The 16,542-nt window shown below is 39.5% G+C and overlaps 1 protein-coding gene across 6 annotated transcripts in view; it reads right to left on the bottom strand.

Moving 5' to 3' along the window:
• Positions 1-16,542, bottom strand: part of LOC114881128 (zwei Ig domain protein zig-8-like) — a 211,088-nt gene that overhangs the window by 10,213 nt on the left and 184,333 nt on the right. For all 6 annotated transcript variants that reach the window (XM_029197812.2, XM_029197818.2, XM_029197796.2 and 3 more), the window contains 2 exons: positions 7,416-7,543; positions 313-481 (listed from right to left, as the gene is read on the bottom strand). In XM_029197812.2, coding sequence (XP_029053645.1) covers positions 313-481; positions 7,416-7,543 — 297 coding nt within the window. The remainder of the gene's footprint in view (positions 1-312; positions 482-7,415; positions 7,544-16,542) is intronic.

The raw sequence follows: 16,542 nt of genomic DNA, 5'->3' as shown, positions 1-16,542 counted from the left end.
TTTTTCGTCATCTATCCAGCGGTGTAGAGGTCTTCAGGGTATTTTTTAACATCCTGTATATATAAAATCAGTGAATATAAAACCCAGGCGTCTGGGGCAGGGACCGTCCACGTCAGCCCCACTGACCAGTTCTAGTAGACGGTTCCCGAGACGAGAAACGCCATAATTTTTCCGCCGGCATCGTACATTATCTTCGATCTCGGGTCAACCCACCGCCATCGTGAAATTATATACAGGTATATTTTCCAAAAGAATAATTAAGTATACGACGTTGAAGAGAATGTGAAATAAAGAAATTCACAAATCACTCACCGTTGAGTACGTGAACGGTGATAGACTTTGGTTGAGCGTTGCTTGGATTACAAGTATATCGGCCGGAGTCCGATGGTTTCGCTTCCTGTACCAACAGGAAGCTAGTGGTCGTGTCACCCTTCTCGGTGACCACGGATACGCCACCTCTGGTCGAGTCGTAGCTGATTATCTGCAACAAAGAACGGAAGGATGCTTTCAGTGGACAGTTGTGCTTCGAAACTGTTCAAGTCTGACGAGAAATAAGAACCAGGATCTTCGTAACGACTTTCCTCCCTTCTACTCAGCGGATGAACCGGCCAAGAATGAAGGAAGATAAGCTCTTGGGAGTACACGGTGACAATATTCATTCTTCTTCTACGGAGTAAGTAGAAATAAGGATAGTCAGGTACTTCTTTTACATTTTTTTGTAATTAAAAAATTGAAGTTGCATGAGACTGTACATAAAGATTGAAAAAGGATAACAAAAACGTGCTACGATACACACTGTAGACTTATGTAAAGGTTCTGTTTATCTTGTTCCAGTTGAAGTTACTCGCGAGTGTTTCTTTAACAGGGGTTACAAGGGTTGACGTTCGTTTGTGAGGCTGAGAGAAGTAGAGCTGTCGTGAGAGCCGAGACGAATTTCTAAATAAATCATCCGAAACTCGAGCCTTCGGTGCGTTGTTCTCGTACTCCGTTTTAGAAATATCTGCAGGGGGTATTCTTCAAGGAATACCTTGAAACTCGTCTTTAAGTTATGACCAAAAGAATTGCTATAAAAAATGTCATTATCGAAAGGTAATAATTGAAGGTCTAATAATTTGTATCACTTACTGATCCACATATAAGTAGAACAGGTAAACAATAAAACTGGCATACAGAATGAAAAATCCTGATGAAATATGCAGCCACGAAGCTGTTAAGAAAATTTCCTTCGAGAAAACGAATTTCGCCGAAGTGCTTCGGTATCAAGTGGAACTTTCGAAATTAAAAACACGAAGTGAGCGCGAGAGAACTTCAAAGGAGAACATAGAATAACGCATACCACCAAACAACGGTACCTAAAGAAGCTCCCTAACTATTCAGTGTACTCTTTCCAATATAAAAGTATTTTGAATCTGAAAGCTATGAAAACAAGTTGAGGAAGAACTCGTAAAAACGGTACGACTCGTTCTCCAATAAGACATGAAAATGGCACGAGAAAAATCATAAAAGAGGGACGAAATGGTGGAGATTGGTCAAAGAGGAGGTCAAAATTTTACACCGTCAGATTTCCAAGTTCTCTATTCGATGTCGGCGAGGAGAATGCGGTGCGATTCAACGAACCAGATAATTTTCTCTGCATCGTGGAGTCGGTAATTCGGGCAAGTTTTAAACGCGTGCGGAACGAGAGAGTTGGTATGACCCCGAAAAGAGAAAATGGAAATGGGAAGGAAGCGAGGAGAGTCTCGTCAGCCTCATTACGCGTTCATAGGAGAAATCAGGATCCCACGGGATCCTCGACAAACCCGATGGAACATCTTGGACTCAATGGTCCATTGGAATGCTTTCCACCCAGCACATTACTACTTTTGTCTTATCAGTCTTCTCCCGTGCCCTGATAACGACTCCCTCGTCCCCCATTCTTTCTACATTTTTCTTTTTCCTCCCCTTCGTCTCTCCTCTTGTCGCTTCGTCGTGCGACCTTTGCCCCGCAGCTACCATCTTAATTTATCTACTTCATTTAAATCGATAGCCTTTCAAGCTTTGATTGAATCCTTCAGGATCACTCGAACGATTCTCTTTATTACACCGACTCGATTTAGAGACACGGAAAACTCGCTACTCGAACTTCAATTTATCTCAACGGCGAGGTATTCAACTTAATTCTTGCGGTTCTTAATGAATAGGACCAGGATAATATTGAGAAAGTTATAAGAGCGTGAGAAAGTATTAGGATTCTTAAATATTGTTTCAATTTGTTGTAACACTTGAATCATTTACATTTAGAATATTCTTTTTTCTTTATCAGAATTCACTATAATAACATCGAGTAAGGAATAATGAAATTTATGTGCAAAAGGGGATTTTGATAGCACGACAGCCTCGCAAGATGTCATCTAAATTTCCATCCCAGAAATTGTATGAAACATCCAGAGCGAAAGTGCAAACAGCGAAAACAAGGCGTTTCCTTCGTCCGGTGTGCTGTTTCATTTTCCACAAAACATAGTTCTAGTTTCGTGGTCCAATTGTTTCCTCATTTGTTGAGGGTCGACGGAGATACAAGCTGTTCGCCGCTGCAACGCGAGATTGGCTTTTATTTCGCGATTTCTCACCAGCCTCATCGTTCCCGTTTGAAAAGTGAAAAAAAAAAAAAAATACGGTGTTTCCATAAAATCGATGTTACCTGCTAATATTATTACTGGTGCACAAAGTTCTTGTTACACCTTTGTGCCCGTGCCCTAGCAGTGTTTCTGTGTCAGCTGGAAACAAGAGGAACATCAAACACACCGGTGTTTGAACTTATCCAAAAGTCATGGATATTTTTTTTTTTAATTAAAGAATCATATGCTGTAAAAATTCTGAGATAATTCTTCCGGATTGCTGATATTATTTTGTAAAAATTTAATGTTGCACTGATGCCCCAAGGGTATGTGGCACGTTTCAAAGAAAACGCTCGGTTGATGACAATTTTTGTAACCTTTCTGTGCCCAACGTTTACAATTTTGTAGCTCGATTTTACGTTGACAAGCGCTTTGCTAGAGTGTTAATAAATTGGAGAGCAATAACAGTTTCTTCGTTGCTTGGTTCCAATATTTTCCCGTGGAACGTTTAAGCTCGCCTCGTATTTTCCACTTTTTATTCGACGACTAACAAAGTAGTAGTCGTTTTCCACGGAATTTCACGCGATCGCGAGCGTGATCGTCGTTAGATTCTTTTTTCTCTTTCAAACCGAAGTTACATCGTCGAAAGAGAAAGGGAGGAGGGTAACAAAAGGCGATGAAATGTGTCCACCTTTATTTGCCGTGCTCGATGCCGGAAAATAGGACGCTTTCACGCCAAGTCACGCATGAAGATAACACGAGCTTTCGACCTTCCCTCTCGAGGACTGGTTCCGTGCTTTTTTACAGACACCCGAGCCTGAAATTGTATCCGACAGGTAAACAGTTGTAAATAAAGCACGCTGTCGTCGACTGTGTGCCGTGTCCTACAGAAAAAGAATGTTTTTCCTCCGTGTGTTGCTGTGGGTGAGGCGCAATTAACGCTGCTGCCAGAGTGTCACAGAGTAAATACCCTCCTTTTTTTTCACGGAAGTATCGACGAACGGTAGAAGCTTTCAAATTTCTTTTATTCTTGTAAACGATTAAAGTCACGTAAGATTTCACCGCAAAATGAAAGAATTAAATAAGCGAGTTGATTGTCAAAGCTTCCACATTTTTTTTTTTTTTTTTTTTATTCTTGTATAAATGAATAATTTTCCAACTACAAGATTATTAACGACCGATATAAGTGCCTTTCTTTGTAGAATTTTAAATAAATCAGTTTGATTAATGCAAGATTTACCTGTGAATTTTTATTTCCAAACCTTCAGTGCATGTAATTCTTCCTTTGTGCAATTTTTTCCTCCTGGTAATGCCTTTAAGGGAATTGCTTTTATTTATGCACGGTATCAACGTAAACCAGGAAAAAGAAAATTTTGAATTTACTTATGTAAATGCTTATGAATATTTATGTCGTTTGCATAATCCGAAAGCAAGCACGATATGCTGTTAATGAGAGTAAGGCTTACGTTAACGGTATCGAAAAGTGTCTGACACGCGAAACTTTCCCGATGAAGGTTACATCCAGTCGAAATCAAAGAGGCTCGAACTTTTATCGTATCGGTTTAAGTTTCGCAAAGTTTGCTGGAACGATGGAACTTAAACGATCAACAAGAACCGATTACGACGAGTGGAAAGTTTGGATTACTTACGCGAAATCGGTGTAATTTTCAATAGGATGCTTTTAATTTTTTATATTGGTAATTGTAACATCTCGACACTATGTACTTTTATTTATTGTGGACAAATTTTATTTGAAAAAATTTGGGATCTAATTTTATACAAAACATCATTGCATACCTTTCCTACGTCTGACTTATCGCTGACCCGTCTCCCTATATTCGTGGGTTAATGTATTAATTACGCAAGGTAAACTTATAGCGTGAGTTCGACCCTATTGATCGAGATTTTTGGTTCACTGTTACACACGAAAGTTACAAATCCATGAGATACGCTTTTATTTGGGTCTTTTTAATACCGTGGAAAGCGATTTGGCAGCGTCTTTGCTCTGCCTTTTTGGCAATCGTCCACGATCGCCACATAAATAAAGCGCGATATTCTATATAATTTATCAATTCCTTAATAGGATTTCATGCGATTAAACTGATTGAAAGCATCGAATCGTATTAATTGCTGTATCCGTGATGAAATATATCGATTTTCTTTTATTTGTCGATGAAATAAGAGATGTATAATTGGAATACTTCTCAAATATTTGCAGATAAAAAAAAATAAATATTTGAACCATGAAATTCGACGATTTCAAAAGAGTCCAGGTATCCTCTGTCGATGACACACTTTCGAATATTTCCTAAAAACGAAAAAGAACGGTGACCTAAAAAATCACCTAATGAAATGTAACCAGACGAATCGACGAGTACCGCTGCAGTAGTAACGTAGGATATAAAGTAATAAGTAGGAAATTTCAAGAGGAAGATCAGTTAACCTCGAATCCCTTTTAGTCGAAAGGATATCCTTGTGTATCTCCTTGACTGTAGAAGGCACAATTTCCTTCTGGAGATTGTGAACTTTCGGTTTCCTAAACAAGGTAATTTATGTTCCCTTGTAAACATAGAAGCGGAAAACTAAATGAAGTTTTATAGCTCCATTTTCTTTCTACCTTACTGTTAGCTGCTGTTGGTTCGTCGAGGAGAACGCAATGAGTACACGGAAACACTGTATATGTAAGAAGGGAATTTTCAAAAATTTAAGAACTTTGCCAACATTTTTGTAAACTAGAAAATATTTTGAAAACTTAACGCGTTCAAAAAGTAGAAAATTTCTAATTAAATTAAAGACGATCTTTTCTTATTTAACCCTGAAATAATTCACAAAATTTCGATTCACACAAACTCTGAATCGACGATCAATTTGAAAAGGTTGCACGTCGACACCAGCGAGTTGAATCTCGCCACGTAAAAATATCGAGGAAAGAAAGGAGGCTACACGAGACACGTCTGGTTTCGTCGGGATCGGGTGAAAAGGCAACCGGCAAATTGTTAAGTCAATTTAATTGCAAGCAACCCGGTCTTCTCTATTTACAAACGCGTATGTACAGCGAACTATACGGTCGGATGTGGCATCACACACGTACGCGGCCTCGCTGCACAGAGACAAATCCGCAGGTATACAGCCGCTCGACAAAACACACGTTCCTGGTTGCACGTGGATGGAACAGAGAGACACCGTCTCGAAATTCAATTGAAATCAAAGGGATGAGGTTTATTGGAGCGTAAGAGGAAACCCCAGCGAACTCCGAGGATTCCTTGCGGCTGGAAAATGTTTCGTCGCGTGGATCGATCGATCCACCTAGCTTATCATCGAAGGATTGCAATTTCACTTCGTTCCCATGGGACGATTTCAGTTCCCTTCCTTATCGCTCTACGTACAAAACCATCTTCGACGCTAACACCTCCGTCATTTTTTGTAAATCGTTGCATTCGCCTGGAATTGTCACTCTGATTGATGTCCACTTCGTCTTTTTTTCTGATTTCTATACATTCTTTATATTTTAAATTCAAATAATTAGCGCGGGATTACTGATAGCAATGAAAACCGCAATACGCAGAGGGTGAAGCAGATTCAAAGACAAATTAGCCACGATCATCCCTCAGAATGTGGTCAGTTCATGCTGGTAGGTACCCGAAAGTTCTATAATCTTAGCGTTATTCCTTAATTGCCCAGATTATCTAGATTTAATTACAAAATTCCAGTTAAATCACTGCTAGAGAGTAAGATTCTATCCCACTGTTTCTTCGAACCGTTTCGAAATGGAAATTATTTTATTTTAATCCGAATGAATTAAAATTGCGGCAATTTATTAAGGAAAGGAACTCGTGAACTGTAAATTTATTCGAAGACACGCGTGCATGCGCGAGGGTGCACATTACCGTTCGCAAAGGATATTTATACGAATATCTGGGAAGGCAAGCAAGGCTCGTTAGAATGAATGCATGGTCCTACTATCGTTTTGCAAATTACCACGGTCCCCGTTGTCTCGTGAACAGTTGCAAGCCTGTTTCGCCTTCATGCGTTAATCATGCGCCGGTGGAATTCATCTTAAAGCTTACAGCTTCCGCTCGCTAGCGAATCCCGTAGTTGTTGGCCAGACTTAATGAGTCTAATGGTGTCTCACAAGCACCATTATCAGTTGTACACCGTTCAGGATATAACGGTTCGTAACGTCAACGTTATCGAAATTTATTGCACCTTCGTTGGCAAACGGTCGACCGTGTGCCAAGTGTTTTATAGACTTCTCTTATAGACTTCTCTATTTGAATAGATATGACGTGGTAATTGTTTCTGATTGCGCGGGGTATGTCACCCTCTACGTAAAAGAAAAATAATAGCTAGATAGCGGTGGAGAAAAATCACGTACAATCATCCTTTGAAACTTTGTATCGATAGTTTAGTTGCGTTCAATAGATCAGCACGAGTTAATGGAAGTTGCAGACAGGATATAAAAGAGAGAAAAAAGAAAAACGAACAGAGAGGAGGAGGAAGCAAATTAATCCCGAGCGAGGAACGGATTTCAGACGACGTCGAAAATTCTAAAGTAACTTCGTTAAAGCAGAAACTGAAAATTCACTTTACTCCCGCTCAGGATGGGAGTTTCAAGATATCAGCCGGCAGCAAGGCTCTCAAGAGTTATTATCACCATCAATTATCCTCGCGCAAAGTTGACATCGGTGCAAGCCGTCCCGGTTATAAATTACAGTTTCGCAACGTCTTCGTATTTGCTCTTGTTCTTGAATTATTATGAACGCGGTGCGTTTTGTTGGGCATGTTTTCGTCTTCGTGAAAAAAAAAGAATAGTATACTCACGGCATCGTTATGGTTCCAAAATATGTAGGCTGGAGGTTCTGGACTTTGCAGGACTACGCACGTCAGGTTGATCGTACTGCCTCGGTTAATGTACAAATCCGGAGCACCCAGGATCTCCGTTTTCGGTTCTGAAAAATACAAATTTTCATCGCATTTATCTATCAGTTTTGTATAGTCTTCGAATTTTTTTTCAAATAACCAATAACCCTTCTATGTTACATATTTATCAGGTGGAAAAATGCTGGCCAGGCCGATATTTATAGTCGATTCGGTTCGCCGGACCGTTTTGTGTCCTTTCGAGGAACCGAAGAGCGATGCGGTTGACCTGGCCCTTGTACGCGGCTCGAAAGAGCACTTTGAAGTGGCTCATATGTAGTATCCGGCGCGTTGTGTATCGTCAAAGAGAAAAAGAGACACGGAAACAGTTGGATCTCTGATGGTCGAGAGTAAGCGAGACAGGTGGAAGGAGGAAGAGGTCGGTAAAGGTTAGCGAGGAAGAGAAGAAGATAGTCGAACGGGGATGAAGGGAAAAAGAGTTTTGGCTAGGGTGAACGAATCTGTACGGTTGTGTAAAAGCGATGCGTGTGTACATGTGCGAGCGTATGCTGCACAACGTAGAAAGATAGGGAAGAGGTCACTCGGTATAGATCGATGTGAATATTTTCCGGACGGCCTCCTCTTCGGGGATTGACCGAAATAACCGGGCACCGTACTTTACGGCTTTGTGCAGTAGATGATATCAGAGATAGTTATGACCCCTTCACGGCAACCTTTCCTCCCATTTTCTTACCTCGATGATGCTTCTTCCTTTATTTTAAAATTCCAAATAATATATGCAAGTATGTCAAAAATATACATTTTAATTTTTATTTTAGCCACGTTCTTTTTGGAGTCTTTCATTTGATGTTTCTACCATCGTTTTTGTTCGATATTTTCGTGAACGGCTATGTCGTTGATCCGGGGTCGTAGCAAAAGCTCGGCACGTTTATCGTGGTTTAAGAGAACACCTTTGAATCGAACATTGTTCGACGTTCCACGCCGTTTTTATTATTCACGGAGTCGTACGCTTCTCCCATCCCGCTTTGTCATCGTTTAAGCTCTCGGATTGCAAAAGAAAACTGAACCGGTATTTCCGTCTGTCGGTACGCTACAAAGCTTCCAAATATAACATCAAATTTTTATTCTCCTCTACAATAAAAAATGTTATTATATTTACTATTCACCCTTGTAATATAAATCTTTCTTACGATCAAGGTCTAAAATATATAGAAATTGATGAATAAAAAAATTTTTTCGAACAACAATTTTTCAGTATACTATTTTTTTTCTCCGATTGTCGCTCGTTCGTCCTGTTTCCATTTTGATCGCAGATTTTTTTTCTCCTTTAATTTCGCCCGACCTTTCCTCGACGAAATCACTTGTCCGGGATATAGCGAAAGCTGATCGATATCAGGAATATACGCGAAACGCTTTAACGTTGGTTAACCGCAAATGAGAGGCGAACTGGTCGGACGACGCCGTCCGCGTGGATTCGAATCACGTATTGGCCCTCGTACACGATTTTAGTCCGGTACTTTGAAAAAGGTGTATCCATCCCCTTAAAATTCTAATTAGTTGTCCAAGAGTGCCCTTACTCGACCGAACTGTACGTAGCAACGAGAGGTTGAACACTTTTGATTCGTTCTTCAGCTTGTTAGAAAGAAGTGTCGACGAGAGAAACTGATTGGCACGATCAATTTTCGATACTCGAGTTCTAAGTATCATCGTTGAAGTTCATATCGTTGATTGAAATTATTAGTGATCTATGAAAAATTGGGCTGTCGATATAGCGTACCGATGTCTGACCAATATGATTTATACTACTTGGATGTGTCTTCAATTCCTTCTCTCTTAGTGTGGTAACGATATTGACCATACTATGTAAAGATATTTCATTTTAATGTACACAAATGTATCGGAAAGCTTTGATGCATGAATATTAGTAGAGACACGGGTCTTTTGTTTGGGCTCCATTGATACAAATCTAGATAGAGCATTAATCTTCCGGTGACACTGAATAATCTGCTATAATACAATGGTATTGTAGTCAATATTGGCACACACGAAATATGGACCAGCTCCTTTCGAGAGAAATCATTCCGACTTACTATATAAATTTCAATGGATTCGTAGCAGTATTTCTCTTTGATATAATGTGAGAAAATGTATTACAGAATCTGTATAGTTCAATTAAAATACATCAGCTCTGAATTTTTTGCAAAATTTTATAGAAATATCAAAGGATACCTATAACTAAAATGAAGATGCAAACTGTAAATATATCACAGGAATTTCCGTCAATTAAATAAAGAAGATGTTGGAATAGTGTTGACTATCAATGGTAGAATTTCAATGGTGTTCGATAGAGGTAGAGGCATCATTGATCCCTGTGTCGTCAATCGTACGGTGTTACGCTTTTGTACTTAGGGGTGCTATTTGTTGAGGAGTCCACAAAGCGTACTTGCTTGCTTCGTTGTTGACACTCGACCTAAATAAAGCACCGTCCACAATGACCTGATACCTTTAGCAAGAACAGGCTTTCTAGGAGTCACATGGAGGGAATTGGACACAGAGAAATGGACAGATAGATCATAGAGAGAATAAATCGAAAAGGTAAATTGCACTAGATTGAAGCGATTATGTAATGAATAATGATTCAAAATATAAGAGTCGTGTCATTACATTAATTGGAAGCAAAACGATGCTTCTATAATCCCACCTGTTGTTGTCTTCGCTTAATTAACGTGGCATTAATTTCGTACGCGTTGAATTAATGCAGAGTTTATCGAGTTTGTTGCACGACAGCTACTGATGAAAATAATGTCGCGTATACGTAAATCCGATATGTGTAAATCATTTGCAATTAATTAATTAAATTAATATCGTGATATTACATCGCTCGAACGGCTGAAACGTTGATTTGTTATGGGTAATAAATACACATCAATTAAGAATTGAGAATAATTTAAAAATGGGAACAACCAGCATTAATTTGGAATACAGCAACAACAACAGAGTCATAAATTTTTAAAACAAACTTCTACAGCGCTCGTTAAACCAAATTTCCCAGAAGATGCAGCTACCCCTATCTCTTCCTTAAAATATTCCGTCAGTGTATCACGACGTAAACAAAGAAACATTCTCAACTAGGAGGTTCGAATAAAATTTATTATCTACAAGAGGACGAAGGAATATCTTCTAGAAAGCTCATTCGTTTCGGCAAAGTGGGTCGCTAGGAAGGTTTCTTGGAAGGACAAAACGATTCGAGACAAACTATGAACTACCGAGTTTACATTTGAGAATCGTAAACGTTCTCGCACGTGAGGTTGTTGCAATGATTTCTCGTCAGACTCTGCGAACAGAATGCAAAAGCTCTTTCTTTGCCTTTGCTACCAGCTCGACTGGAAAACTTTCGCAATTCTTTTCATCGTCCGTGTTGAAGCTTCTTTTAACTCGGAGAAGAGTTTTAGTTATCTAAGAATATTTTATGCAGATTAATTTCGTGTGCTCGCCCGGGGCGTTAGAATAACTGTCCCAAAGGCATCGAACTGCCCCGGGTTTGCCTATCCTTTCGTCAAATATCGAAAGGGGAATCTATTACTCGACGAAGTTCCGTCGAGAATTGTACATAGAAACGTCGATTATTGGAAACTGCTAAGGGGATCTGTCCCCTTTGGACGACTAAAGTTTCTGATAATCGATAACCCTAGATAAATAGACTGTACGATACATTGAACTGATGGTAATCAGAGATTCATTGAAGAAATAAACCAGAGCAATGCATTCAAAATTGCACTACTCGAGGCTGTTTAAGTCAACTAATTAGAAATCTCACGATATTACAACGAAAGTGCTAGTTAAACGCAACTAACAGTTAGAAAGGTACAATTACTGTTGCATATAAATTTCAACTTCTGAACTTTTCTCAGCTAATCTACATTTCCTTGTGGTTAATTTCTTAAATTATTACTCACTGGCGAAATCGAGATTCGTTTCATTTTACGTTCTCGACGACCGAGAAACGAAATGGATACATGGTTTTACGTTCGAAAGATAGTTTGCTTATCGTCGTAGTTCGAGCATCGCTATTTCGAGGCGACGTTCCCCACGGTCGACAGTTTTTCGCTCGGACGAGTCGAATTTTCAACGCGAAGAGGCAGCTCCTAGACGCTCCGCGAAGCGCGAACGACTGCGATGAAACGAAATTATACATTCGCGTCGATATTCTTCAGCATGGTTTCATGGAAACAAGCTGCGAAGTGTATCTATGTAGGTCTCGCGTACGTATCGCGGCAAACCACTTATCGTGATTATTTCTCACGTGGTTTGTTTTCCCGAGAAAGTTCTAACATTTTCGCGAGATTAAAAACGGATAGCAAAATTGGATTCTTAAGATCGTTAATTGGAGCTCCAAATTTTTAAATTTAAAATATGCAGATTGCATTTTAAGGCGTTAATAAATAAAAGATAACTAAAGCTAAATAAATAAATAAATAACAGTACATAAAATCCAGAATCCAGCCGTTTAGAAAGTACAATACCCATGAATAAAAAGTTGCTAAAAAACGAACTTCAACCGAGGCTGTTGAAAAATAATATTCCGCAGCCCCATTGGTCGTCCTAAATTCTGCTACACGGCCTTCGTCGTTCTAGCAACGTCCATTGCAAAAGATGACGTTCACCATTTAATGCTAAAAGCTTGGCTATCATTTTCCTGTCGTTACTTCGTCTCTTATTTCTATGCTCAATTTCTTTGCGCTCGTTGCATTTTCGCATATTCTTTTCTAGTTTCGTTTTTCTATCGAAAAGTATCCATTTCTAAGCGCCTTCTATTTTCTAGTAAATTGTAAATATCATGAATGGGCGGGAACGAGAAATTGTGTTCGAACAGGGTTGCTTACAGTCAAAAGGTTCGACCTTGCATATGGAAATAAGACCATCCCGCTATACCGGGAATGGTTGTATTTCAGGAAATTGAAATTTGTTCGTCCTCCCTTTATCGAATCAGAAGATTGAACGTAGCCCCAATTTCGTACGGGTGTGATGTGTAATCTTTGCTGAAAAATGTACGATAAAGGGACGGGTTTATAGGTCATTGACACACATCCTTCTTAAAGAGACAATTTTCCATTCCTTAGCCTACTTTAATCGCACGAAGGTAAACGATTAAACATTTAGACACCTCATTGATTTCAATAAACAAGGAATTTGTTTTACAAATTTCGCAAATATACAGAGCAGTTCTTTGTTTCTGTTAGGACAGGAAACATTTCTGTCGTAGCAGAAACATTGCCACGATCGATAGGACGGATACAAGGATGTTCGGGCAAACAGAAAGATGCCGTTTACATTTTCTTTTGGGAAACAAGCGAGTTCAATCAAAAGTAAACGAAAAAAGGAAAAGGGTATACTGTTGTCTTACCGCCCCATGCAAGACAGTCTTTTTCCAGCTTTCAAGCGACTACACTTTGTGCCTCGACGACACGTATATAGAGATGCTCCTGTCGCGAAATCCCCAAAGGGCAGTTACGTGGGTGCATACCTAATCAGAGAGACGTCCTGCAGAATACTTGAAAGCCTGGATTCTCGTGATTCGTTCTATGCCAAGATATACGCGAACCTTTGTTAGAACACGTTCCTAAAGGACAACGCAAACTGTCATTTCGTCGTACTCCTTGCAATGGGAGAGAGTTTTTTCTTGTCAATGACTATTAATTTTCCGGACAACAAAAAGCGAATCATGGAGTGGCTCAATGAAAAGATCCTCCTGTTATTTCTATATTAACACTATACAATAGTAAAAAATATTTACTTTAAAATAGTTTAAAATATACATAGTTGTTCATCTACATTTTTGCACTTCATCTTGTTTCATCTCCACTAGTTTCCTTTTCTTTCTTTTTATTTTATAGTTGGTCCCGATCGTATAACATGCTCGACGAGCGATCGCGCCATGCGAAACAAACTGTACAAAGGACATAAACATGGATGTATGTACGTGACGTCGAAGCTTTACGAGCTGCCAGACACGCTAAAATTTCAGCAGACATAGTTGCACACTGTGCACCACTGAACGAGTGAGCTATTCTTCCAAAACTGCGCATCGATGAATTATTTAATACTTTAATAAATATCACGAGTGTTGAAGCGACAAACGCGTTTAATCGAATTAGTAATTATACTGTTATTAATTATTAGACATCATTATAGAAAAGAAAGAATTAGATGATTATCGATCAGTCGTCGTTGTGAAACAAGGATGTTTTTAAATAAAATATGGTTGACTAAGCGAGCATTCCAATATCTCGCTACGTAGCTGATAAATTTCAATTAATATTATCGGCGTATCAGTCTGTTCAGTTTTTCCATTTTCACGATGCTTTCCTCATCCTTCCCTCTCACGTCAAATCCTATACCTTTCGCAATGGGATTTAATTTGCACGGAAGCTGTCGGCATAACCATCATTTCAACGTATTTCCTTTTTTTTTTTTACTTTCCTCCACGGTATTGCCGTCGATACTGTATAATATTATTTTCATATTTCACTCATCGGTACGTCGATACGTCGCGCGCATTTCCTGGGAACAGCGAGTAAAATGGATCGCAGAACGAAATTTGTTAAATATTAAGAAGTGCATCGTTCGCAGTCGATAAATTGGAGGAAGGTTAAATTTTCATGTGGATCCTGTGTCAGTGGGATTTTCAGAAAAACCTTTGGAAATATCTCCAGGATCTTTCCAATTGAGCGAGAAATGGATAGAATAGGTTCGATATGTTCCACCTCATGGTAAAACGAAGAATGGATTTCCGGAAATCTTCAATGTTGTCTGCGAAGCAGAAACTCCATCGATCGGTGATTTGTTTCTTTTTATTTGAAAATAAAAATTTACTAGTACCGCTTGAAAAAAAGGTGAACGTGAAAAAAAAAGATCTCTGACGGGATTAATTCGCGGTTTAAATAGCGAAACGATAAATTAATTCGCTGTCGGAATTAACGAAACACTTCGAGTTGCCAGGTTTCCGCTAATTAGCAATTTAACCGTCAACTGTGTCGCGAACAATACGGCTTGTTTCTCTCATTAATTCACCACTTACGCGGGATGCGTCGTGTCTTCGCAAACTACGCTAATATTCGCTGTCGTCGACGGATTCATCAAAGTTTACGCCAACAAAGTTTATATGGTTGCTCGTGCAAGTTGTTGCAGACTAACGACAGACCGAGATACAATGCGGGGCTTTTGCAAAAATTTCAACTTCTACCGAAACCGATAGAGTCACTGTTACGGTCGTTTGTCTAGTGAATCTCTTTATTCTCGATATTGTTTCGAGGAAGGCTCAAGCACGAATGAATGTATCGTCACGCTTCGACACGGCTCACGCCGCTCGCTATTAATCCGAATGTTTGGAATAAGGGATTATCCCTGCCTCAAGCCGAAAAGAGTTTCTCTTTCCATGCACACATTGACCTTTATGAACTGAGGAGCCTGCTCCTGGCGAGGTCGGAAACGGCCTCAGACCGACATCTGCGTCAACCCTAGCACGCGGGGGGCTTAACAGAAAACTCTAGTTGGCACGCGTCTCTCTATTTTATCGGTTCATCCAAAAAATGATCAAACACTCGTGACTCCAGCCGGCTCCGAGTCGTACTCATAATCATTCTTCATTTACACTTATTAATTTCACAAAGGTAAAGCAAGCAAAGTTAAATCTTAGATGGAAAAATGGCACACCATCGTAAATTCCACATTTTATGACTTACAACACCAAAATAAGCTTTTATTACAATTAAATTCAACAAATCACACTAAGTTGTACCAATCGAAAAAAATAAACTTTTTCAATAAAAACTCAATAGATTAACTTGCGTTCACTCGTAACAGTCACGTTAATATTTTATAGAATTTGTGATATTTTTTGTTACAAGAAAACGGGTTAATCGTGCAACGAAACCGATATCCAGTGACTAACTTTAATTGCACCACTTTCACAGGGATTCTTACACTGTCTTACAGAAACCTTCCGCGTTATTGTTCGTTCACGGAGCCGCGAAACGAGTCGGCATAAAATATGACTCCAACAGTTGGAGAGCCTCGAGAAAGTTCAGATGGAATCCAGTTCAGACGGAATCAAAGAAAGGATAAGAAAGGGGAGGAGGAACGAAAGAAGAACGGTGGAGAGATACATTGTGACGTTTCTCAAAGACGGACGAAACTTTCAAAGACAATGATTGCTCTTGTCTCCGGAAGTCCCTAGAAAGATCTAATTGGAGTTAAGCGCGATTCCTGCCGCTCCTCTGAGCTGGCTTCGATTAATCGTGCAAAAATCGAGATGTTTTACAGTTTGCCGTCAACATCCACCACTGTTTTTTTATTTTTTTATTATTCCTCTACGAAAGAGAAAAGCAAAGGATTTGAGCTCAGGTTCCTTTCTTGTTTTCCGCTTCGCCAGCTTTGCTACTGATTTAATTACCAACCCAGAGGTGCTGGAGGAAATTTCGAATGAAATTAAACGTCGTCTCGATACTTTGAGAAAATTGAACTGTCACTTTTAAAGTTACGACTCCCCCTTGCCGGATAGAAAGAAAAGGATTAATATTTTATCTAAAATTATGACGAACGAACGTTTAAGTTCCTTCCCCTTTAAAACACCTCGTCTCTTTGTCGCGAAAAGATAATACACGCATTAAAAAGAGGTTTGCTTTTGTGGGAGCTCCGAGAAATCCTGAATTCACTCGGTCCGTTAACGACCCTGGACACGCGAGAGAAGGAATGCTCGGTTAGAAACGGAGAAGAATGCCTAACGACTAGAAGATGAGCACGTCCGCTGATAAGACGAGTCTTTATAAACCCAACCGGCTAGAAGACGCCGGCAACAAAGCGAAAAGAGAAAAAAGACGTTCCATTGAGCGTAGAATAAACCAAGCCTGGGTTTTATCAGTCATTTGTGATTTTCATTTTATCGTTTCTCTTTATTGTCCCGTGATGGACAGACAGTCGTTCGCCGTTCCGCGACGTTACACGGAACATCGTTCTTTCCTTTGCCGTTGTTCTCCTTAAACAGAAACGAATTTCTTTACGTTCTTAATGA

This window comes from Osmia bicornis, chromosome 4 (genome assembly GCF_907164935.1).
Source record: "Osmia bicornis bicornis chromosome 4, iOsmBic2.1, whole genome shotgun sequence".
Taxonomy (NCBI): domain Eukaryota; kingdom Metazoa; phylum Arthropoda; class Insecta; order Hymenoptera; family Megachilidae; genus Osmia; species Osmia bicornis.
Note: the sequence above shows the minus strand (reverse complement) of the source record. Positions and strands in the feature narration are given on the sequence as shown.